At 40.6% G+C, this 24,921-nt stretch overlaps 1 protein-coding gene and 1 non-coding gene across 3 annotated transcripts in view; one reads left to right on the top strand and one right to left on the bottom strand.

Annotated features, from left to right (window-relative positions):
• LOC126336278 (phospholipid-transporting ATPase ABCA3) overlaps window positions 1-24,921 on the top strand; it is a 639,220-nt gene that overhangs the window by 184,908 nt on the left and 429,391 nt on the right. For both annotated transcript variants that reach the window (XM_049999794.1, XM_049999793.1), the window contains exon 6: window positions 10,227-10,477. In XM_049999794.1, the coding sequence (XP_049855751.1) occupies window positions 10,227-10,477 (251 nt within the window). The remainder of the gene's footprint in view (window positions 1-10,226; window positions 10,478-24,921) is intronic.
• Trnat-cgu (transfer RNA threonine (anticodon CGU)) lies at window positions 11,595-11,669 on the bottom strand. Its single transcript has one exon. It is a non-coding gene; the product is annotated as a tRNA-Thr (tRNA).

Genomic DNA, 24,921 nt, shown 5'->3' with positions numbered 1-24,921 from the left:
GCTGTTAGTGACACTGATGTTAGTGTCCAGTCCCTAGTGAATGAGAGGCACAGCAAAGCAAAACCTGAAATGCTTAACTCCATTTTTAAATGTTCCTTTAGAAAGGAAAACCCTTGATAATTGCCTCAATTTAATGCTTGTACCACTGAAAAGATGAATGAAATAAGTATCAGTGTCAGTGGCGTTAAGAAACAACTGAAATTGTTAAAATTAAATAAAACTCCAGGGCCCGATGGAATCCCTGTCAGATTCTGTACTGAATCTGCAGCTGGGTTAGCCTCTCTTCTAACTATAACCTGTCATAGATCTGAAGAACGAAAAACCATGCCCAGTTCTTTGAAAAAAAGTGCAGGTCACACACGTCTACAAGAAGGGTGGTAGAAGTGATCCACTAAACAACTGTCCAATACCCTTAACATTGATTTGTTGTGGAATCTTATAACATATTCTGAGCTCAAACATAATGAGGTGTCTTTAAGTGACTGATCTCCTTAATGTTAACTAGCACAGATTTTGAAATTGTCGATCATGTGAAACCTAACTAGCACTTTTCTCACATGACATACCAAAAGCTTTGGATCAAGGCAACTGGGTAGATGCTGTATTTCTGGACCTCCAAAAAGTATTTGACTTGTTACCACAACTACTCTTATTGTCAATAGTAAGATCTTATGGGGTATCAAGTGAAATTTGTCACTGGATTGAACACTTTTTGGTAGGAAGGATGCACCATGTTACTTTGGATGGAGAGTCATTGTTGGATGTACAAGTAACTTCGGGTGTATCCCAGGGAAGTGTGTTGGGCACTTGCTGTTCATGTTGTACACTAATGACTTAGCAGACAATATTAGCTAATAGTAAAATAAGGATTTTTACAGATGATGAAGTTACCAGTGATGAAGTGCTGTCTGAAAGAAGCTGCATAAATATTCAGTCTTCTTAATAAAATTTAAAAGTGGGGCAGAGATTAGCAACTTGCTTCCAATGTTCAGAAATTTTAAATTTTGCACTTATAGTACACTGAAATAGGCCATCTCTTACAAACACCTTTAACACTTTGTAGGGAATGATCACATACGTTCAGTCATGGGTAAAGCAAGTGGTAGACTTGGGTTTATTGGTAGAATACTGGGGAAGTACAATCAATGTACAAAGACGATAGGTTCACATCACTTGTGTGACCGGTTCCAGAATATTGCTCAAGTGCGTGGGACCCATGCTATATATTGAACATATACAGAGAAGAGCAGCATAAATGGTCACAGGTTTGTTTAATCAATGGGAGAGTGTCACAGAGATACTGAAGGAACTGAACAGGAAGGCTCTTGAAGATAGATTTGAACTATCCTGAGAGAGTCTATTACCGAATTTAAAGAACTGGCTTTAAACGACTACTCCAGGAATATACTACAACCTCCCACATATCACTCACAAAAGGCTCATGAGTATAAGATTAGAATAAGTACTGTACACACTGAGGCAATCAATTAATCATTCTTCCCACACTCCATATGTGAATGGAACAGGGAGAAACCCTAATAACTGGCACAATGGAATGTATCCTCTACAGTGCATCTCACGGTGGTTTGCAGAGTATAGATTTAGATGTAGGTGTATCCAATTTCTTAAAATCTTAAACATATCAAATGTGTTGATGTTTCTGTGTTGTGTCTATATAATTTTTCTCTGCTCTCTTGGTTTTCATATATTCTGTTTTCTCACATTTGTAATCTAGTTTGAGCTGCAGTTTTGTGAAGTGTATCTATAATTATCTTTGTGTCTGTTTTGTCCATAGAATTTACTGCAATGTCATCAGCAAAAATCAGATCTTTCTCTTTCTTGTCCTAGATGGATTTCTTTGATGTTTTTCTCTTGTAGTTCTTTATTCCACTCTCCCATGATCTTGTCTAAGGTCAGATTGAAACAGTTGGTGAGAGCCCACCACCTTGTCAAACTCCTGTGTTAATCCTGAAGGGTTCAGAAACTTCTAGGAATTTAGCTTTTGGGTCATTCCAGATCGAGGGGTCCCCACTCGACCATCTCAAAATCTAATCAAATTTGGTGTAAAGGTTCTATATGGTCTTTGATGGTTATAAACCAAATTTCAGTTCAGTATCTTCAGTGTTTGAATTCTTAGGGGATTTTAAGAAGAGGCTACTCACCTCCGCATCATGTACGAAGGCGCAAATGTGCCAACTTAGCTAGGCTTTTTTAAAAGTTCTAGCAAACATTTGGTCATTTGCTTTAATATACATAGACAATGTTTTATGCTCAATCACACCATGGCAAAACTTAGGGATTTAGCCATACCTAAATATAGATACAAGCCTCTAAAGTGGTTAAAAAATTCGTCACACTGTTCTGAGAGCCATGGTTTGTTCGACCCCTGCTACTTTTTGTGTGAGCCAATCATGCCAAAACTTCAGATGGCTATTCCTATCTATGATGTTATACATCAATCAAATTTAATTAGCACTGGATGCCCAGATGAAAATATATGCATCTGCAAAGCTGGCCAAAATTTTCCACTTGCAAATTTTAGGTTATTTTTGGGGAGCAATATCTCAACTGTGTCTTCTTTAATCCTCTTTTGCTTGTCACAGCTGGCAAAACATCCTGTAAGCTTTCAAAGAAAGCTTGTTCAGTTTCTGGATCTTCAGATTGACGAGTAAGAATACGTTTCAAAAGTTATTATTTTAGCACTTCAAGAAGATTGAAAAGTCAAATATTTTGCTCTTTAAGTCCCATAATTAATTATTTTTATTCGAATGTGTAAGTCAGTTTCAAACATTAATTTAACACATGACATAAAAGTGAGTGTAGTACAAAACACAGCAAATTTGCAGAACAAAAATGCTAAAGAGTCAGTTCCATTTTTTGTTAAGCACTTCTACAATTTTGTTAATAACAGATTGTGGATAACTGTGTTGTCTTCCAGGTGATGATGTTCATGGGGCTTCTAAAGTCAAGAAGATATGTTGCTTAGGAATCTAGCAGGTATCTTTAGCAGTCGGTCAGTGGAATGAACAAGCATGACCGTGTGCGTGCATAAATCTGATGAGGACGTCTAGTTGTTCATGTGAAACTTCACATTTCCAACCTACCAAAAATTGCCATCCATACAAGTAACATACTGTCCTGATTGTAAATTTGGAATTGAGACTGCTGGAATTTCATCATCTGCTTCGAAGGCGTTAACTGTGAATGCTGTAGCATCATTGGAAACTCTGCTTACTCTGAGCTGATTACAAATAATTGATTTTCCCTTGTTCCAAATACTGTATGTCCCATGGTAAACCTTTTTTTCTTGATCTGGGTGAATTTTTTCAATTTCTACTTTTGGTATATAAAAAAGCTTTATGCCTGGAATACTATCATCAAAGAACTTGAATAAATCATATAGAGTCAATATTTGGTTATCTAAGACCCTCTGAACACTAGCACAGGCTGCAAGTCCTTTTGCTGTTCCCCCCAATGCCATCACAAGGCAATTTACCATCGCTTGTTAAAAAAAATCCATTTGGCAGTGATGCCAAAATCCTTTTCATGGAGGCATGAATTGATGAAACTTTTGAAATTCTTATACTGAGCAGGCGATTCATCACTAAAGCAGTAAATGTTCTTAATGTTTTCAGTCTTTGTCTTTAAATATGCTATCAACTTCATTTGAAAGGCATGGACAGCAATGGTATTATGACAGAACAGTTGCTGACCATATGAATGCTAATACTCTGACATCAAAATAGACATCATATGGATGAAATGTGGCCTTCCCATTCTCCCAATGGAATCCTTGCCCACTATCCTGAACAAGAAATGAATAATTCTCAGCAAAATCTGTCAATATAATTAATTCATTTTCTGCAAGATTTCTTTTTAGCTGCTTAAGATATAAACATTGCTGTTCTGACACAAAGTGATGGCTTCTTATACCGGTAATTTTCAAAATCAATGCCTCCATGAAATCTTCAACATTTCTCTGGCAAGTCTCCAATGTGTCTCTGACATCATGGACCCAGTTCTTGTATTCCATTGTTTTTTCAGGGTCCTAGTCTTTAAAAGTGTCTTCAAGAAAATCCTCTAGTCACATCTTTCTTGGACATTCCTTACAATGTTGGAGCATACAATTTTTTTATTCCAAACTGCATACAGTTTTTTTCATCAAATCTTTGTAGTAATCTTGAATGGATGTTGCTGAAACCAACATTAATTTGACATTTTGATGAACTGCACATACACATACTGAATGTGATCCAGAAGCATCAGCTGTACTACACTGTTTTGACCTGACCTCACAAAATTTTGAGAAGCTTAGTTCATTTCCATATTGCTTACAATAAGCAATGAACATTTCTTTAAGGCATTTCTCCTTGTGAATCTTAACCCCATTTATTCTTACTGCAACACGATCCTTTTTACCTGGGTATGAACAAGAAAACTCATCATCTTCAAAGAAAGTGAGGACACTTTGTTTTATTTCATCACTGAGCTTTTTCTCCTTTTCAGTTTGCAGGCGTTGCCAAAATCCCATCTTCTATGTTTAGGTTCTTAGCCTTCTTCACCATTTTTGTTGAAACAGCAAATTCTTTAGTCATTTTTTCAGTAGTGCAGCCATTAGGGGCCAGGGTCAAAATTTGAACTTGACTGATATTGCTTGAAACCTGAAGTTTAATCTTAAGTTGTTCAATTAAGATGTCTATACCTTTACATTTATGGCAGTCATCCATTTTTATCTGAGCTTGGCTCACACCAGCAGCTGTGGCAATTACCTTAGAAATGCTGCCTTGGGCACGTGCACTTTTTGTTTCCCACTGAATCCCTTTCGCTGATCCTGAAGCTGTAGTGGTCATTCTCCAAGTGATGATAATGAAGGGTTAGCAGTAAAGCAAGCATCAACAACACCCATGGCTTCAGAGGTTGGTGGTTCTTGCTTATCCTCGCGGGATGATTCTTTTTGGGCATTTCATGTCCACATTTGGTACAAATTTTCAGACCAGGTTTAAAGACTTTATTAGTCAGTAACTTCAAACTATCTGCCATTGCAGTGTTTGCTGGTATCAAGCCTTCTTGGTTATATATTTTTCTTTACCAAATGGGTTGCAGAAATTTCACAGGGATCAAAATTTTGTCATTAACAAGGCATTCTGGTATGAACAAATTTGGGCATCTTAAGTAAAATCAGTCCCAGACCTACACTGAAGAAGCTCCTTGTCAATTGGTGACATTTGCTTGAATGATTGTAGTTCCCTTTTGCTATGATAGAATGGTGATGACTTCAGACAATATTCAGTATTGTTTATATATAAAATATACAAATTATGCTAGCAAAACATATTGTTTTAGAGCTCACCTTCAACTACAACAATAATTACTGATTATTCAAACACTCAGTACTCAACACTAAGATTGTACACTGTCAACATCAAAGACTACACTGCACAAAAGACTGACACTGTGAAAATTGCCAATAATGAAAGCAGCAACTGAAAGTGGTCATTCAGCAATGTTTATCACTACTATTAGGATAGAGCCTTAAAAAACTATTGCTGCTTTAAAATATCAATGCAAAACAAGTAACAATGCATTGTAGGGTTAAAACTTTCTAAAGGAACACAGCATTCCATTATGATCTTCTAGATTTTATAATATTAATGTAAAAACACTTCTTATTAGCATAGTTACTTTCCCTAAACCAAAGGAAAATCTTATAATATTGAAAGAGACTACAATTACACACTTTTTGATTTACAAATTCAAATTGTATTAATTTTTGTGTTTATCAGTAATCCATTTTCCCTACATTTGATAGGTATTCTTACTCATCAATAGGCAAGATCCAGAAATTAAACAATATAGCTTTGAAAGCTTAAAGGATGCTCTATCCAGCTGTGGCAAGAAAAAGAGAATTGAAGAAGACACAGTTGAGATATTGCCACCGTCTCCCCCCCTCCTGCCAAAGAACCCTAAAATTTGCAAGTGGAAAATTTTGGCCAACTTTAGGATGCATATCTTTTCATCTGGGCATCCAGTGCTAATTAAATTTGATTGATATATAGACATAATCTGGTAGGGACAAGGGACAAGGGTAGGATTACCCATCTGAAGTTTTGACATGATTGGCTCACACAGAAAGTGGCAGGGGTCGAACAAACCATGGCTCTCAGAATAGCGCAACGAATTTCTTAACCACTTTAGAGGCTTGTATCTATATTCAGGTATGGCTAAATCCCTAAGTTTTGCCATGGTGTGATTCAGCATAAAAAGCTATCTATGTATATTAAAGCAAATAACCAAATGTTTGCTAGAAAGTTTTAAAAAGCCTAGCAAAATTGGCGCATTTGTGCCTTCGTACATAATGCAGAGGTGAGTAGCCTCATTTTAAATTCCCCTAAGAATTCAAACACTGAAGATACTGAACTGAAATTTGGTTTATAACCATCAAAGACCATGTAGAACCTTCGCACCTGATTGTGTTAGCTTTGGATATGGTCAAGTGGGGACACTTTTTAATATTGGTCCTTTTGATGTGGAAAGACCGTTTTGAAGTTGTGTCTGTTTGACTAATTGTCTGGGGGTATTGCCGATACCTCCATCTTCCAGTGTTAGAAATACTGTCTGTCTGTCTACAGAAATGTGGGCTTTTAAGAAATCAATGAATGTAATGACTGTTTTAAGGTTCTCTTTTGTGCTTATCCTGAGGAAGGTTTTCAAGTTAAAAATTTGCTCTGAGGATGCTCTATTTTTTCCGAAGTCCACTTTGTACTCACCAGTTGTATGTTTTGCTTGAAGTTCTATCATATTTGGTAGGGCTCTGGACATAATTTTATAGGTAAATGGAAGCAGAGGTTGTTGTTGTTGTTGATGTTGTGGTCTTCAGTCCTGAGACTGGTTTCATGCAGCTCTCCATGCTAATCTATCCTGTGCAAGGTCCTTCATCTCCCAGTACCTACTTCAACCCACATCCTTCGGAATCTGCTTAATGTATTCATCTCTTGGTCTCCCTCTACGATTTTTACCCTCCATGCTGCCCTCCAATGTCAAATTTGTGATCGCTTGATGCCTCAGGACATGTCCTACCAACCAATCCCTTCTTCTAGTCAAGTTGTGCCACAAACTTCTCTTCTCCCCAATCCTCCTCATTAGTTACATGATCTAACCACCTAATCTTCAACATTCTTCTGTAGTACCACATTTCGAAAAGTTCTATTATCTTCTTGTCCAAACTATTTATTGTCCCTTCCATACATGGCTACACTCCATACAAATACTTACAGAAACGACTTACTGACACTTAAATCTATACTAGATGTTAACAAATTTCTCTTCTTCAGAAATGCCTTCCTTGCCATTGCCAGTCTACATTTTATATCCTCTCTACTTTGACCATCATCAGTTAATTTGCTCCCCAAGTAGCAAAACTCCTTTACTACTTTAATTGTCTCATTTGCTAATCTAATTCCCTCAGCATCACCCGATTTAATTCGACTACATACCATTATCCTCGTTTTAATGTTGTTGATGTCTATCTTATATCCAACTTTCAAGACACTATCCATTCCGTTTGATTGCTCTTCCAAGACCTTTGCTGTCTCTGACAGAATTACAATGTCATCGGCAAACCTCAAAGTTTTAATACCTAATCAAAATTTTTCTTTTGTTTCCTTTACTCCTTGCTCAATATACAGATTGAATAACATCGGGGAGAGTCTACAACCCTGTTCTCACTCCCTTCCCAACCACTGCTTCTCTTTCATGCCCCTCGACTCTTATAACTGCCATCTGGTTTCTGTACAAATTGTAAATAGCCTTTCACTCCCTGTATTTTACCCCTGCCACCTTTAGAATTTGAAAGAGAGTATTCCAAACAACATTGTCAAAAGCTTTCTCTAAGTCTACAAATGCTAGAAACGTAGGTTTGCCTTTCCTTAATCTAGCTTCTAAGATAAGTCGTAAGGTCAGAATTGCTTCACGTGTTCCAACATTTCTACGGAATCCAAACGATCTTCCCCAAGGTCGCCTTCTACCAGTTTTTCTATTCGTCTGTAAATAATTCGCTTTAGTATTTTGCGGCTGTGGCTTATTAAACTGATAGTTCAGTAATTTTCACATCTGACAACACCTGCTTTCTTTGGTATTGGAATTATTATATTCTTCTTGAAGTCTGAGGGTATTCCGCCTGTCTCGTACATCTTGCTCACCAGATGATAGAGTTTTGTCATGACTGGCTCTCCCAAGGTGGTAAGTAGTTCTAATGGAATGTTGTCTACTCTCGGGGCCTTGTTTCGACTCAGGTCTTTCAGTGCACTGTCAAACTCTTCACACAGTATCGTATCTCCCATTTCATCTTCATCTACATCCTTTTCCATTTCCATAATATTGTCCTCAAGTACATCGCCCTTGTATAGACCCTCTATATACTCCTTCCACCTTTCTGCTTTCCCCTCTTTGCTTAGAACTGGGTTTCCATCTGAGCTCTTGATATTCATCCAAGTGGCTCTGTTTTCTCCAAATGTCTCTTTGATTTTCCTTTAGGCTGTATCTACAATCTTACCCCTAGTGAGATAACCCTCTACATCCTTACATTTGTCCTCTAGCCATTTTTCACTTCCTGTCGATCTGATTTTTGAGAGGTTTGTATTCCTTTTTGCCTCCTTCATTTACTGCATTTTTATATTTTCTCCTTTCATCAATTAAATTCAATATTTCTTCTGTTACCCAAGGATTTCTACCAGCCCTCGTCTTTTCACCTACTTGATCCTCTGCTGCCTTCACTACTTCATCCCTCAAAGCTACCCATTCTTCTTCTACCGTGTTTCTTTCCCCCATTCCTGTCAATTGCTCCCTTGTGCTCTCGCTAAAACTCTGTTCAACCTCTGGTTTAGTCAGTTTATCCAGGTTCCATCTCCTTAAATTCCCTCCTTTTTGCAGTTTCTTCAGTTTTAATCTACAGTTCATAACCAATAAATTGTGGTCAGAGTCCACATCTGCCCCTGGAAATGTCTTACAATTTAAAACCTGGTTCCTAAATCTCTGTCTTACCATTATATAGTCTATCTGAAACCTGTCAGTATCTCCAGGCTTCTTCCATGTATACAACCTTCTTTTGTGATTCTTGAACCAGTGTTAGCTACGATTAAGTTATGCTGTGTGCAAAATTCTGTGAGACGGCTTCCTCTTTCATTTCTTCCCCCAATCCATAATCACCTACTATGTTTCCTTCTCTTCCTTTTCCTACTACCAAATTCCAGCCACCCATGGCTATTAAATTTTCGTCTCCCTTCACTATTTGAATAATTTCTTTTATCTCCTCATACATTTCTTCAATTTCTTCATCATCTCCAGAGCTAGTTGACATATAAACTTGTACTACTGTAGCAGGCATGGGCTTCGTGGCTATCTTGGCCACAATATTGCGTTCACTATGCTGTTTGTAGTACCTTACCGGCACAGCTATTTTTTTATTCATTATTAAACCTTCTCCTGCATTACCCCTATTTGATTTTGTATTTATAACCCTGTATTCATCTGACCAAAAGTCTTGTTCCTCCCACCATCGAACTTCACTAATTCCCACTATATCTAATTTTAACCTATTCATTTCCCTTTTTAAATTTTCTAACCTACCTGCCCGATTAAGGGATCTGACATTCCACGCTCCGATCAGTAGAACGCCAGTGTTCTTTCTCCTGATAACAACGTTCTCTTGAGTAGTCCCTGCCTGGAGATCTGAATGGGGGACTATTTTACCTCCTGAATATTTTACCCAAGAGGATGCCATCATCATTGTTTGAAGTTAATCACAGATACTTTGAAGTTATTGAAAGATAATATCATACTGACATCTCATTTTAAACTGAGACTCTGCTCTCAGACTCCTCAATACATGACTATAAAAATTTATAATAAATTGGTAATAAAAGCTTTCAAGTATGAAGATAATATTATATGTCATCCTGGTACAAAAATTTTATTATTCACTCATGGAATTTTTAAATGGTGATGAATATGTATTTGTAGAGTAATGAAACAAATTTGTAATGATTTTTGTACTTTATTTGACACAGTGTATGTATCTCTGATACATTTTCTCCTGTACTTTAAATCAGTGATTTATGCATGTACTCAGGTGACCCTTATTCTGTTTCATTTGTATCTGTTGTTCCTTCTCATTTGGTATACATAAGAAGATTACATGAAATCATGTATTTCTAAACTTTCTTTTTCAGACTACTGTTCCCAAGGATTCATTAAACTTCAGTATGCAGTCTCTGCATCTATAATACAGTACGTTTCTAATATGAGCTGGGAAGATCTGCCAGAAGTGAGGCTACAGCGATATCCGTATGTACCATACATCGATGATCCCATGCTGGTGGCAATGGCCCAGTTTGTGCCTCTCATCATCATGTCAAGTTTTGTCTACACTTGTATTAGCACCATTAAATTTGTCACAACAGAAAAGGAAAACCAAATGAAGGTATTATATAAAAATAAAATAACTAAATGTCAGGGATAACTACAAGGATAAAATGTTGACATAATGTGTTTTAATCTTTTGGCTTCTGTAGTTGTGTGTACACATTGGGTTGCTGCTAGTACCAGGCGATATAGAAACGTTTTAATATGCCGGCATTCCTTTCCACCACTACTGTCATTGTTTTTATTTATACTCCTCTTCTAACTCCTGGCTGCTGAGGAAGAGTCTAGATGCAGTTTTGTTGAGGTCTCGCTGCTGTGGACATGTTAAAATGCATGACCGTGTTTTCACCACCTGATTTCCCCATATGTGTTTAAGATTCAGTCGACTTATAGTTTTGTATGCATTTGCTGATGCTCTTTTCTGTAGCAATTTACAGTTTTACTTTGATTATTCTTCAGGGTTGCAGCTTTGTTCTACATAGGCAGAACACATTTTATTTTTGCAAAGAAAATTACATGCTGTTGTGGGTACATAAAGGAAGAATTGTGGATATACTTGCCAGGCAAGAGCAAGAAAAAACTCTTGCAGACTGATGATAATGGTAATGCTTCTAACAGAATTTCATAGTCAGCTAAGTCCTCAGCTTTGTATCTCAGCAGAGATAAAAACACAAGGTTGCCACAAGTTCTGCATATCAGGGTATTTCAGACATGTCAGGGAAATGCCATCGAAATTTGAAATAAACACTAAAAAATCTTGTTTTTTACTGAACAGAAGAAATTGTTTATTTATAGAGAGGCTACTCATTGTCACTAGGTGCTGGGTGTTGTGCGCCTCATTCCTACGCTGTACTTCCTACCAGTTCTCCCCTCCCAGCCTCTTTCCTCAGCATGGAGTGGTTCTCTTGAGTATTCACACATGGTATCTATGGCATGGATTGATAACCATAGTCTCTGTTTGTCAACAAACTTTTGGTTACTAGTGAATATGGGCACGAATAGCTGGCCACACACAAGAAGATTTGTGAGACGGACCAGAACTGTGGGCCACTGCTGCAGTATGTCAATTCATGTCAGAAGCATTTACAATGTATAAAATCAATGATGACTAACTGAAACCCTCAGCTGCCGACAGGTGTTGTTGGTATACCTCGATGTGGACAGCTGAAAATGTGTGCCCCGACCGGGACTCGAACCCGGGATCTCCTGCTTACGTGGCAGACGCTCTATCCATCTGAGTCACCGAGGGCACAGATGAATAGCGAGACTGCAGGGACTTATCCCTTGCACGCTCCCTGTGAGACTCACATTCCCAACTGTCCACAATTCTACCTATGTAATGTACCTTATAGACATTTGCCCAAACACTCATTACTCGCACACTCTGTGGCAATTCCCATAAGAGTTTGGGCAACCTGTGTGCATTCGCACAGACGAAGGTCAATGGCTGGGTAGCCTTTAACTATATATTTGAAGACAGTAACTGTTCTCGAAAGAACAGATACTGTAGATGACCGTGCAGCTTTTGCCTGAAATAAATGATGACTAACTGAAACCCTTAGCTGCTGACAGGTGTTGTTGATATACCTCGATGTGGACAGCTGAAAATGTAGAATCGTGACAGTTGGGAATGTGAGTCTCAAGGGGAGCATGCAAGGGATAAGTCCCTGCAGTCTCGCTATTCATCTGTGCTGTCGGTGGCTCAGATGGATAGAGCATCTGCCATGTAAGCAGGAGATCCCGGGTTCGAGTCCCGGTCAGGGCACACATTTTCAGCTGTCCACATGGAGGTATATCAACAACACCTGTTGGCAGCCGAGGGTTTCAGTTAGTCATCATTTATTCCAGGGAAAAGCTGCACGGTCATCTACAGTATCTGTTCTTTCGAGAACAGTTACTGTCTTCATATATATAATGTATAAAATAACGTACAGTATTCACATGTTGTGTGTATATATATTTACAAGACAATTATTTATTTTTTGCTGCACAGAAGTTAGCGACCACTATTGCATTTGGCGTTGCATGTAGCAGGTCTTCTGTTGTGCATGTTGCTGGACATTAGGTACACCGGAGCAGGTGGAGGGTCGTCTGCATTGCTCCACACTTACAGAGTGGCAGCTCCTCTAGGAAACCCCATTTAGTCAAATTGCTCTTACATTTCATGAGACCCGAGTGTAGTCTGTTGAGGGATCTCCACGTATTCCAATTCTCTGTGTAGCCGGGTGGTAGTCTATCGCTTGGTGTAATCCATCCCACAGTACTGGTAAGCCTTGCACGCCATAGTTCAATTCGGCATTACTTTGGTGCCCCGGATAGAGCCTCTGTAGATCTGAGGAAGTTCTTTCTGGATTTTAGTCGTGAGTTTGCTGATGAATGGGCCCATTGGATCTGGTCTCTGCAATCTGCCCACAGTCTGGGTCCATTTGTGTGTGGTGTCGATCAGTGGATTTTTAGGATTTGTCCTTGGACCCAGGACTGTCACGCTCTGAGGACAGCCTTGACGCCAAGGGAAACTGATTTCAGGAGTTACAACTGTGTTGGTGGTCGGTTGATCGGTCGATACGGGGGAGGGGACCAAACAGCGAGGTCATCGGTCCCGTCGGATTAGCGAAGGATGAAGTAGGAATTCAGCTGTGCTCTTTTGAAGGAACCATTGTGGCATTTGCATGGAACAGTTTAGGGAAATCACAGAAAACCTGAATCAGGATGGCAGATGTGAGTTTGAACCATCGTCATCCCGAATGCGACTGTGTCTTACCGCAAATGCACTGTATATTTAGTGTTTTATAGGCGTTTTATTTATTGTAGTACATTTTCACACTTTGAAAGTAGTTTATATACTTGAGAGAAAGTACGGATGACATCGAGAACTAAATTGTGGAAGTCTCTGGCAGTTTGTGCATTATCTACTCATATTGTTCTCGAAAGAAATGGACACAGCACAACAGGTAATAGCCTACAATAATGAACATACTACAATCAAAATTTTATTGGTGCTCACATGTTTCAAGAAGCCTACATCTTTCTGAAGTTATTTATGAAATTATTTTAAATCCATCTTTGGAACTACAAGAAAATGCATATTTTTGTCACCAAATGTATTTGTTTTATTGAAATAACATATCAGCAGTGGTATCTAATGAAACATTTTTACAATCTGGCTTGATTTCTGCATCTAATAAAGTTTGTTACAAAAGTTGTGGACGTAAATTATGCAATGTTATGCCCAGATTTCACCCACCTCAGGAAATACCATCTGCTTGCATGTCTTTTAGGTATTCGCTAGTTTGGCACTGTTGTTTCTTGTAATGTAGTTGCAAAGGCAGATTTAAAATACCTTCAGTTGTTATAAAGACACATACACATACAAAAGAACATTTTTTTCTGAAACATCAACTCATATTTTGTAGCTTAGTTTTTATAACACTGTGGTCCATAATTGAAAGACAATCTAGAAATGTTTCTACCATCTCTTTGTATGTCTTGTGTTTTACATTTTTGTTCGTGTAACATTCATGTGTCAGTTTTCACAAGCAAGGTATTTCACATTACGGTTGTATAAGTTTTTTGGATAAATAAAAAATCTACCTACCAAGCAGTGGTAGAACACACATATCAAAAAAAGGTTTTATGTATGCAAGCTTTCAGATCCATGGCACTTCTTACAGCAGAAGGGTTGAAGAGGAAGGAAGAGGTGAAGGAGAAAAACTGGAGAGGTTTAGGAAAATGGGAGGAGTTCAGAAAAGTCACCCCTGACCCGGGTTTCTGGGTGACTTTTCTGAACTCTACTTCTTTTCCTAAACCTGCCCAGTTCTTTTCATTCACCCCTCTTCCTTCCTCTTCAATCCTTCTGCCAGAAGAAGGACCCACTGGCTCCTAAAGCTTGCATATGTAAAACCTTTCCTTATATGTGCGTGTTCACCTACCGCCACTTGGTATGTACAATGTATACTGACAGTAGTAGAATCATTTGGCAGTCAGTTTCAGATGCTGGTTTCCTAAATTTTCTCCACTGTGTCACTTGAAAATAACATCGACTTCCTTCCACAAACTTCCATTTGATCTCCAGAGGCACCCTCCACAACACTTATTACAGATCCCAAACACTTGAACAGTACTCAAGACTGAGTCACACCAGTGTCCTGCACGTGGTCTCCTTTACAGATGAACCACACTTTCCCAAAATTTTGCCAATAAACTGAAGTCGACCATTTGCCTCCCCTACTACAGTCCTCACATGCTCATTCCATTTCATATTGCTTTGTGTTGTTACCCCCAGGTACTTAAAATGCTCGACTGTGTCAAGCAGGACAATACTAATGCTGTACCCGAACATTGTGTGTCTGTCTCCTCTATGCACCCGCATTAACGTACATTTTTCTACACTGAGAGTTAGTGGCCATTCATCACACCGAGAAGAAATTTTGTCAAAGTTATTTTGTATCCTCCTACAGTCCACCAACTTTGATGCCTTACTGTACACCATAGCATCATCAGCAAACAACCTCAGATTGCTGTCACCCTGTCCCCCAAATCATTAATGTATATAGAGAACAACAGCAGTCTTATCTCGCTTCCCTGGGACGCTCCTCATGATAGCTTTGTCTGCGATAAACACTCACTACCGAGGACAACATGCTAGGTTCTATAACTTAAAAAGTTTTCGACCCACTCACATATTTTCAGGGAATTGCACTTCGGGAAACTTGTGGTAATCCCAGAGAGGGGGGGTGGGGGGTTAGGGGCAGAGAAGGGAAGTTCCTACTCACCATATAGCAGAGATGCTAGAGATGCTGAGTCGCGATAGGCACAACAAAAAGATTCACAAAATTATAGCTTTCGGCCATTTAGGTCTTTGTCAGCAGTAGACACACATACACACTCGCACACACACACACACACACACACTCATACAAACACAACCTGCACACATGTGTGTAGTCTCAGAGAGCTGAAACCACACTGCCAGCTCTCTGAAAATGCAGACTTGTGTGCAAGTTGCGTTTATGTGAGTGTGTGTGTGTGTGTGTGTGTGTGTGTGTGTGTGTGTGTGTGTGTGTGTGCGTGTGTGTGCATTTGTGTATGTGTGTCTACTGCTGACAAAGGCCTTAATGGCCAAATGCTATAATTGTGTGAATCTTTTTGTTGTACCTATCACGACTCAGCATCTCTGCTACATGGTGAGTAACAACTTTCCTTCTCTGGTATTGTTACATTCCATCCTGGATTCTCCATTGTTTGAAACAAAATAAAAATATATTTTTAAGTTTATTAGTGTTTGTCCAAAGTTCGAATAAAACAAATAGTGGGAAAATATTATGAAAGGAAAGTTGCTATTCACCATATAGCATAGATCCTGAATCGCAGATAGACACAACAAAAGACCGTTCAAAATCAAGCTTTCAGCCCATAAGGTCTTCGTCAAAAGTAGAAGACAGACACACACACACACACACACACACACACACACACACACACACACACACACATACTACTCATGCACAAATGACTGCAGTCTGTAGCCCCACTCCAAGCAGCAGCACCAGTGCATGATGGGAGTGGCGACTAGGTGGGGGTAAGGGGGAGGCTGGGGCAGGGAGGGGGGAGGGAACGTAGGATATATTGCAGGAAAAGCTCCCACCTGCACAATTCAGAAAAGTTGGTGTTGGTGGGAAGGACCCATATGGCACAGGCTGTAAAGCAGTCATTGAAATGAAGGGTGTCGTGTTTGACAGTGTGCTCAGCAACCAAGTGGTCCACTTGTTTCTTGGCCACAGTTTGCCGGTGGAAATTCATGCGGACAGACAGCTTGTTGGTTGTCATGCCCACATAGAATCAGCACAGTGGTTGCAGCTTAGCTTGTACATCACATGATTTGATTCACAGGTAGCCCTGCCTTTTATGGGAAAGGTGATGTTTGTGATCAGACTGGAGTAGGTGGTGGTGGGAGTATATAAGGGACAGGTATTGCGTCTAGGTCTATTACATAGGTATGAACCATGAGGTAAGGGGTTGGGAGCAGCATTCCGCCATCCACCGAACCTACACAAATGTACTCATCCTTCCCTATACTACCCCTGCTTCCAACCCCTTACCTCATGGCTCATACCCTATAATACACTCCTGGAAATGGAAAAAAGAACACATTGACACCAGTGTGTCAGACCCACCATACTTGCTCCAGACACTGCGAGAGGGCTGTACAAGCAATGATCACACGCACGGCACAGCGGACACACCAGGAACCGCCGTGTTGGCCGTCGAATGGCGCTAGCTGCGCAGCATTTGTGCACCGCCGCCGTCAGTGTCAGCCAGTTTGCCGTGGCATACGGAGCTCCATCGCAGACTTTAACACTGGTAGCATGCCGCGACAGCGTGGACGTGAACCGTATGTGCAGTTGACGGACTTTGAGTGAGGGCGTATAGTGGGCATGCGGGAGGCCGGGTGGACATACCACCGAATTGCTCAACACGTGAGGCGTGAGGTCTCCACAGTACATCGATGTTGTCGCCAGTGGTCAGCGGAAGGTGCACATGCCCGTCGACCTGGGACCGGACCGCAGCGACGCCCGAATGCACGCCAAGACCGTAGGATCCTACGCAGCGCCGTAGGGGACCGCACCGCCACTTCCCAGCAAATTAGGGACACTGTTGCTCCTGGGGTATCAGCGAGGACCATTCGCAACCATCTCCATGAAGCTGGGCTACGGTCCCGCACACTGTTAGGCCGTCTTCCGCTCACGCCCCAACATCGTGCAGCCCGCCTCCAGTGGTGTCACGACAGGCGTGAATGGAGGAACGAATGGAGACGTGTCGTCTTCAGCAATGAGAGTCGCTTCTGCCTTGGTGCCAATGATGGTCGTATGCGTGTTTGGCGCCGTGCAGGTGAGCGCCACAATCAGGACTGCATACGACCGAGGCACACAGGGCCAACACCCGGCATCCTGGTGTGGGGTGCGATCTCCTACACTGGCCGTACACCTCTGGTGATCGTCGAGGGGACACTGAATAGTGCACGGTACATCCAAACCGTCATCGAACCCATCGTTCTACCATTCCTAGACCGGCAAGGGAACTTGCTGTTCCAACAGGACAATGCACATCCGCACGTATCCCGTACCACCCAACGTGCTCTAGAAGGTGTAAGTCAACTACCCTGGCCAGCAAGATCTTCGGATCTGTCCCCCATTGAGCATGTTTGGGACTGGATGAAGCGTCGTCTCACGCGGTCTGCACGTCCAGCACGAACGCTGGTCCAACTGAGGTGCCAGGTGGAAATGGCATGGCAAGCCGTTCCACAGGACTACATCCAGCATCTCTACGATTGTCTCCATGGGAGAATAGCAGCCTGCATTGCTGCGAAAGGTGGATATATACTGTACTAGTGCCGACATTGTGCATGCTCTGTTGCCTGTGTCTATGTGCCTGTGGTTCTGTCAGTGTGATCATGTGATGTATCTGACCCCAGGAATGTGTCAATAAAGTTTCCCCTTCCTGGGACAATGAATTCACGGTGTTCTTATTTCAATTTCCAGGAGTGTAGATGTAGATGCAAGACCTAGCCCATACATCCTCCCACCACCATCTACTCCTGTCTGATCACAAATGTCACCTATCCATCAAAGGCAGGGCTATCTGTGAAACAAGTCATGTGATTTACAAGCTAAGCTGCAACCACTGTGCTGATTCTATGTGGGCATGGGAACCAACAAGCTGTCTGTCTGCATGAATGGCCACTGACAAACTGTGGCCAAGAAAAAAGTGGACCACCCGGTTGCTGAGCATGCTGCCAAACATGATATCTATCGTGGTTCTTGAAGTTTTCCTGGCAGACATAATGTTCCATCATCTTTCGGGACAGCAACAATTCTTCTTGCGATATATCGGCTAGAAACCTCCCAGCCATCTTCAAGGCGAGTCGGAGACTCGCCTTGAAGATGGCTGTGAGGTTTCTAGCCAATATATCGCAAGAAGAATTGTCGCTGTCCAGAGTGCACGCCTGTGCCATATAGATCCTTCCCATCAGCACCAGCTGTTCTGAAGTGCATAGGTGAGAACTTCTCCTGTAATATATTCTACATTCCTGTAACCCTCATGGCCTCTACCTTAGTTAGTCATTGTCCTCACCCATCCAGCCTCCCTGTTCCCATTCCAGCACTGTACAACCCTCATTCCACCATCCCACCTAGTCTTTTAGCTCTCTCCTTTTTCGCTACCCCCTCTCCCCACCTCTCCCCTGTCCTGGTTCTAATCTCCTGAATGCACATGGCTGCCTCAACCCTCTCCACCTCCTCCCTGCACATTCCCTAGCAGCACCGCACTGTCCACCACCCTTCTCCCACTACCCCTCCCCCTCCCTGCACACAGCCTCCTCCTTGCCTCCACCCAGTTGCCACTTCCGTCATGCATTGGTGCTGCTGCTCGCAATGTGGCAACAGTTGTCTTAGACTGCAATCATGTATGTGAGAGTTGCGTTTGCATATGTGTGTGTGTGTGTGTGTGTGTGTGTGTGTGTGTGTGTGTGTGTGTGTGTCTGTCATCTATTTTTGAAGAGGGCCTTACAGCCCAAAAGCTTTATTTAGAACAGTCTTTTTATCATGCCTATCTGCGACTCAGCATCTCAGCTATATGGTAAGTGTAGCAGAGGACCGCAAGTTTTAAAATGTTTGGATTCATTAGTTAACTTTGTATTTTGGATGAAGATGATTCATCATTCGGGGTGCATACAACCCAGGACAACTGGCAAATCTGGGAGAAACCTGGCAATTTTTTCATCCAGGTGAAAACCGAGATAAACTTGGGAATTTTTTTGGAATTCTGGGAATTTTTCATTGTTTTAGTTTTCTGTTAAATATTTGTGTTTTTGACTGAGAATATTATTGTATCCCACTACTGCAGAATAATACTGTCAGCAATAAAAAATAAACGAGAGAAAAAATACCAAAATAAAACTTCAGTTGCAAAGGAAAATTGCCATTTACAACAACAAAACACTGTGCACACAGAAGCGTCTGTCAACAGCAAAATATGTCTAAGGTCTTAGGACAAAGACTATGCAATACTTTGTCACAACAAACTGCTTCCAATGAGCATGGCGTCACAACTGTTAACATTAGGTTCATTTGAGCAGTTGCCAGCGGGCTCATGTGCATGTGCAGTTCAGTCGGATATAAGCAGTACCTTCTCCTTCTTCTGGCTACTTGAAGCCAGATGGTAACTGGAAAAATTTTTCTGTCATGCCCAAGCTGCCAGATTCATGCATGCGCAGAGCAGTCTGAGTTGTAGTTGGGAGGGGGGCAGTCTCCACATGACCCAAGTTTACATTTAGAGATTTTGCTGTTTCCTCTTTGTGTACAGCTCCCATATCAAATGAAAACAAAATGGATTTCTGTGGCTGGGCACTATCAAGTGAATTAAAACACATTCACATAATTACAGAAAGCTGAAGTATATTACTAGTTTCAGTTTTCTGATTATTTTTTCCCATGTTGTTGGCTTGCTACGGAAATTTGAATTTTATTAATCTGCTGAAGCAGTAGTTATTTGAGACTAAGCAGTATGGGCTTGTTCCAACTGTTCAGCGAATATCAAGTGCACATTTTCGTCTTCTGGCACATGTGGCATTTTGCCATAATATAGAACCAAACATGAGATAGTACAGTACTGGTACCCCAAGAAAGTTTACATCCCAAAAATCACCATGCATAGCTTAATATCGGGTTGAGGGCTACTTCACTGTGAATCTGGACATACAAATGTGCACTTCTGGCTGAATTATACATTTTAATATGGTTTATGAAATTCTGATACTGTAGGAGTATGCTCTGGTGTTCTGTTTCTTTTATGATGTAATGTAGGAGTTCCTAATGCTTTATATGTACAAACATTCAGGATTCCTGCATCATTGTAGTTGCGCAAGCACAATAATTTCTGTTTTCTGGCACTCCCTGCCAACTGCTGAACTGAACCTATCTCTAACAATTCTCAGGAAAATATTGCGAGTTGTGCTTTGCAAAAGTGTTACTTTCAAATTAAATTTCATTTCACGCAGGATGAATTATGTTATGTGTGAGAATGTGCTATGAATTTCTTAAATCACAGAGCATTTAATTCTTGTTTAAAACTTAACACTTTGAAGACTGGTCACTTAGAAGAATTTTGAGCCCAGATGATCAGACATTTATGTCATTATTTTAAATTTTACTGGCACATTTGTGTGATGTATCTTAAAGTGTAACACTCACCAAAAAAGACCAGTATTACATGTGAATGCTTAGCTTCTCTTGTAGCTTATTAATCTTCAGGATCAACATTATACATGAAAGCTTAAATTTAAACTATTAACTTTTCCTATTTGTGTGTTAGTGCTACCTAACAGTGACGTTGCTATTGGATGATTACTTCACTTGTCCTATGCACTGAATATCTGCTGTCAACAGCTGATGAGATCACATGATGTGAGCTATGATTGGGTTACTAAAGGGCATCACAATCTTGATTTCAAAGCTTTGCAAACTAACATTCTGTGTCTGGTGAAATTTGAATTTATATTCATTTATTTAGTGCAAGGCATTACATATGAACAGTGACTAGCAATGTGGATTACATAGTTTTACAAAATTTTACAAAAATATATTAATTTTATAATTTATAATTTAAAATATACGTCTATAAATTAATATTTAATTTGTTGATCCATTCAAGGGCTGCCTCTGTCACTTCAAAGAAATCTTCCAAGTGCCCATGGTAGGCTCTTTTGTTACAGCTTGTTACAATGTGATGGATCATCTGGTGTTCATTCCCACAGTCCCCATCGGTAGAGGTTTTCAGCACAGATGACATGGTGTGTGTGGATCAATGTAGATGTAGATTAATTGTTTTGCAGGCACGTTGCATTAGTTCCATACCGGCTGGTCTTGTGGCAGGTCTTTGGAGGGTCTGATGTTTCTTATGGGCAATAGTGTTCCACATTTCTGTCCACTTTTTGTTGATACTGAAAGTAGCTGCATGTAGGACAGATGGCTGCTTGGATTTTAATCGGTTCATTCGGAGTGCAGGAACGTCAGAGTGCATTGGAAGCTCGGGGATCTTAAGTAATTTTTGGTATTCCTTGAGGAGGGCGTTCTGCCTTTGAAAATCGGGTCGTGCAATGTTGCTTAGAAGTGGTAACCAGTATAGAGGAGTAGATCTGATGCAGCCCATTATTGTCCTCATTGCTGCATTTAGCTCCACATCAATTTTTCTCACATGTGTGCTATTTAGCCACACTGGGGCACAGTATTTGGCAACAGGATAGACGAGCTCTAAGGCATTGCATCTCAGTATTGTAGCTCTTGCGCCCCCATGAGGTAACACTCAGCTTCTGTATGATGCTGTTGCGTGATCTCAGCTTTGCTGCGGTGTTTTCTATGTGCTTCCTGTTAGAGAGGGTTCTACCAAGAGTCACTACTAGATATTCTGGAGAGTCTTGGTGGTGAAGGCACTGACCGTTAAAGGTGACATTCAATTTTGCATTGGCCATTCTGTCTTCATTGAATTTGGTATCAGTCTCCACTTTTTGAAGTATTCATCTATTGTGCTTAGATCTGCGGATAGGATCTCCTCATCAGCTTCAAGAGTTCTTTTCCAGGTGGCCAAGGCCAGATCGTATGCACAGATGAACTCCCTTGACTCTGTTTCAGGGAGGTCAGATCTATACAAGTTGAACAGGATTGCTGCCAAAACTGAGCTTTGAGGAAGATCATTTTCAAGTTTCTTCTGTCTGCTTAGTTGGTTGCCAAGGACTACTTGGTAGTATCTCTCAGATAGCATGTTGTTTATGAGCCTGATTGTGGTTTGGCAGTGTATGACACTGGCGAGTATGTACAAGAGCCCTTGGCTCCACACTGTATCATAGGCAGCTGTAAGATCAATAAAAGCTACTGATGTTTTAAGGCGACATTGGAATCCAGCTTCTATGTGTGTAGTTAAACTGAGCGCAGCTTCTGTTTGGTCAGAATCCTGTACGATGGGAATACCTTTGTGGATCTTTGGACCAATTTGGTTGAGGATGACTCTTTTCAAAAGCTTGTAGGAGCAGCTCAGGACGGCGATTGTTTGCTGGTATATCCGGCTTCAGTATTGCTATGATTTTTGTTTTTTTGAAGGCTTTTGGCATGTTTCCTGATAGCATAATATTAGTGAAGAAACTTGCAAGCCATCTACAAGGCCTGTTTCCACATCTGATGAAGAAGTCTGGGTGTATCCCATCAAATCCTGGAGTTTTGCCTTATTTCATTTTGAATTTATACTCTCATAATTACAAAAATATGCTGTGTACATACTGCTCCACATCAAAGATCTTTCCAAGACTTTTTTTACTAGGTTTTGTTTTAAAAAGTGGCTGCAGGAATCATTCAAAGGATTGATAAGTTTTACAGTTCTATGGAAAGTATACTGTCACTTAACAGGGAAAACTGGGAAATTAGGAAATTGTTTTTTCCTTGTCCACCTATACTGCCTGTTCATTACACACATCACATTCATCACTGTATTTATGGTATGGCTTCACTAAAGCTGAACATTTATATACTTACTGTTACACAGATAATATGAAAATAAACCTGAACGACCGGAAAAGTGTTGTGCATTGTACTGTACATGCAAATCCTGTTATGTACTTCCAATATTTGGTGCGGTGGCCGATGGGAGGGAGAGTGAATTGGAAATACCTTTAGGGTAACCCCCATCTGCTACAGCACTGAGTGTCAACTTGATTTCTGCGGATAGTATATACACTGTGAATGCGTGCTGACGTGGGTGCCCTAGTGAAACTCTTCGATTGCACATGGGAAGGAAATTTCGGTTCAAGGCAAATTTTACTGACTGTGTTGGTAGGCCACACAAAACCCTTAGCAGACTTCATGTGGCCTGTGGACTGCTATTTGCCCATCCATGCACTACGTGGTTGAGGTGTGGCAGTGTGCCACCAAGCAAGGTGGTTCATTGGTTAGCACACTGGACTTGCATTTGGGAGGACAATGGTTCAAACCCATGTCTGGCCATCCTCGTTTAGGTTTTCCGTGATTTCCCTGTAACTGCTTCAGGCAAATTCCGGGAAGGTTCCTTTGAAAGGTCACGGCTGATTTCCTTTCCCTTCCATCCTTAATCTGATGGGATGCGACTTTGCTGTTTGTCCCCCCCCCCCCCCCCTTCTCTCTCCCTTCCACCCCCTACCCCCCAACCACCAAATCAACCAACCAGCCGTAGAAACGAGACTGAAATTGTCACTAAGCCTTTGGGCAATATCCATCCTGAAAGCTAGCAAAAACACGCACTACAATGCCAGGACAATATAGCCTTCCAGGATAGTGTATCAGCTTATGTGCATTTGTGTATGTGTGCTTTTGTTAATCAATAGTACAAATTAGATTCCGTCATCTTTCCCTTTTGTCTTTAAACAATGATTAGGATTAAATTATTGGGCTTGTTTCTCATTAACATATTAATGTGATTCCAGTGCACTCAGAGAAGATTTGTTATACTTAACATAGATAACCTCAAAAAGCTTAGCAGTTATTTCTGGTGCATAAAAAGTAATTCCAAACTTACAAAATTGATTGATAAGCCACTATATGGGTCACCTGGAGCTAAGTGTGGTCAGACTGTTCCACAGTTTTTATATCCTCCTGTAACTAAAGATTAAGTGAAATTGATTGAAGTTAATTACTATATTTATGTTGATCTAATGTGCCATCAAATATAATATGCACTCTAGTTTTAAAAATTAAAATCTCAAAGGAAAGAATTTGCTGGTAGATCACTGGCATGCTAAATTTATTTTACACGACAATGGGTTTATACATGAACTACCAAAACAACAACCCAAGTGACCCATCATTAAGTGACACAGTCATTAATAAAACAGAATGCATAACTTGATTACTTATGTGACATATGAACAAACATACCATAAATTACAGGCGTTACTTATCATTATTCACTAATGTCACCATTACTGGTATCCTCTGGGGATTTTGCATCAGAAACATATTCATTTCCTCTTTCCTCATCACCCTTGGGGTTGTTCCAGAGAACACCATCTCCACTTCTATCAAGATTATTTGAAATACAGCATTTATCAAATGATTTTACAATCACTGGTACTTCAACGCTTTTACAGACAGCCGAAAACCAGTGTGAAATAATGTGTGGTGCAGTACATTTAATTTTTCCTGTCAGACTCAGCTCATGGTTTGGTTTTTTAAAATCATTTTTTGCACTGTTGCTGAATGAGAGCTCTGAAAGGTTTATTTACATCCAGGACAGTGACACAGAAGTCAACCCTCCACGAGTCACTGGCTAGAATGTAATTCATTTTTGCATTGTCAGTGAGATGACCACGAAACGCAGCAAGACAAAGCATAGATGGTAATTTGGAAAGCCCACCAGAATGGAGATCCCCTGTGTTTTGGAGCCTGTCGAACATTAAAGTTTTAGTCATCCATCCCGTCTCTCAAT

This window comes from Schistocerca gregaria, chromosome 2, assembly GCF_023897955.1.
Source record: "Schistocerca gregaria isolate iqSchGreg1 chromosome 2, iqSchGreg1.2, whole genome shotgun sequence".
Taxonomy (NCBI): Eukaryota; Metazoa; Arthropoda; class Insecta; order Orthoptera; family Acrididae; genus Schistocerca; species Schistocerca gregaria.
This window is presented reverse-complemented; position numbering and strand designations above follow the sequence as displayed.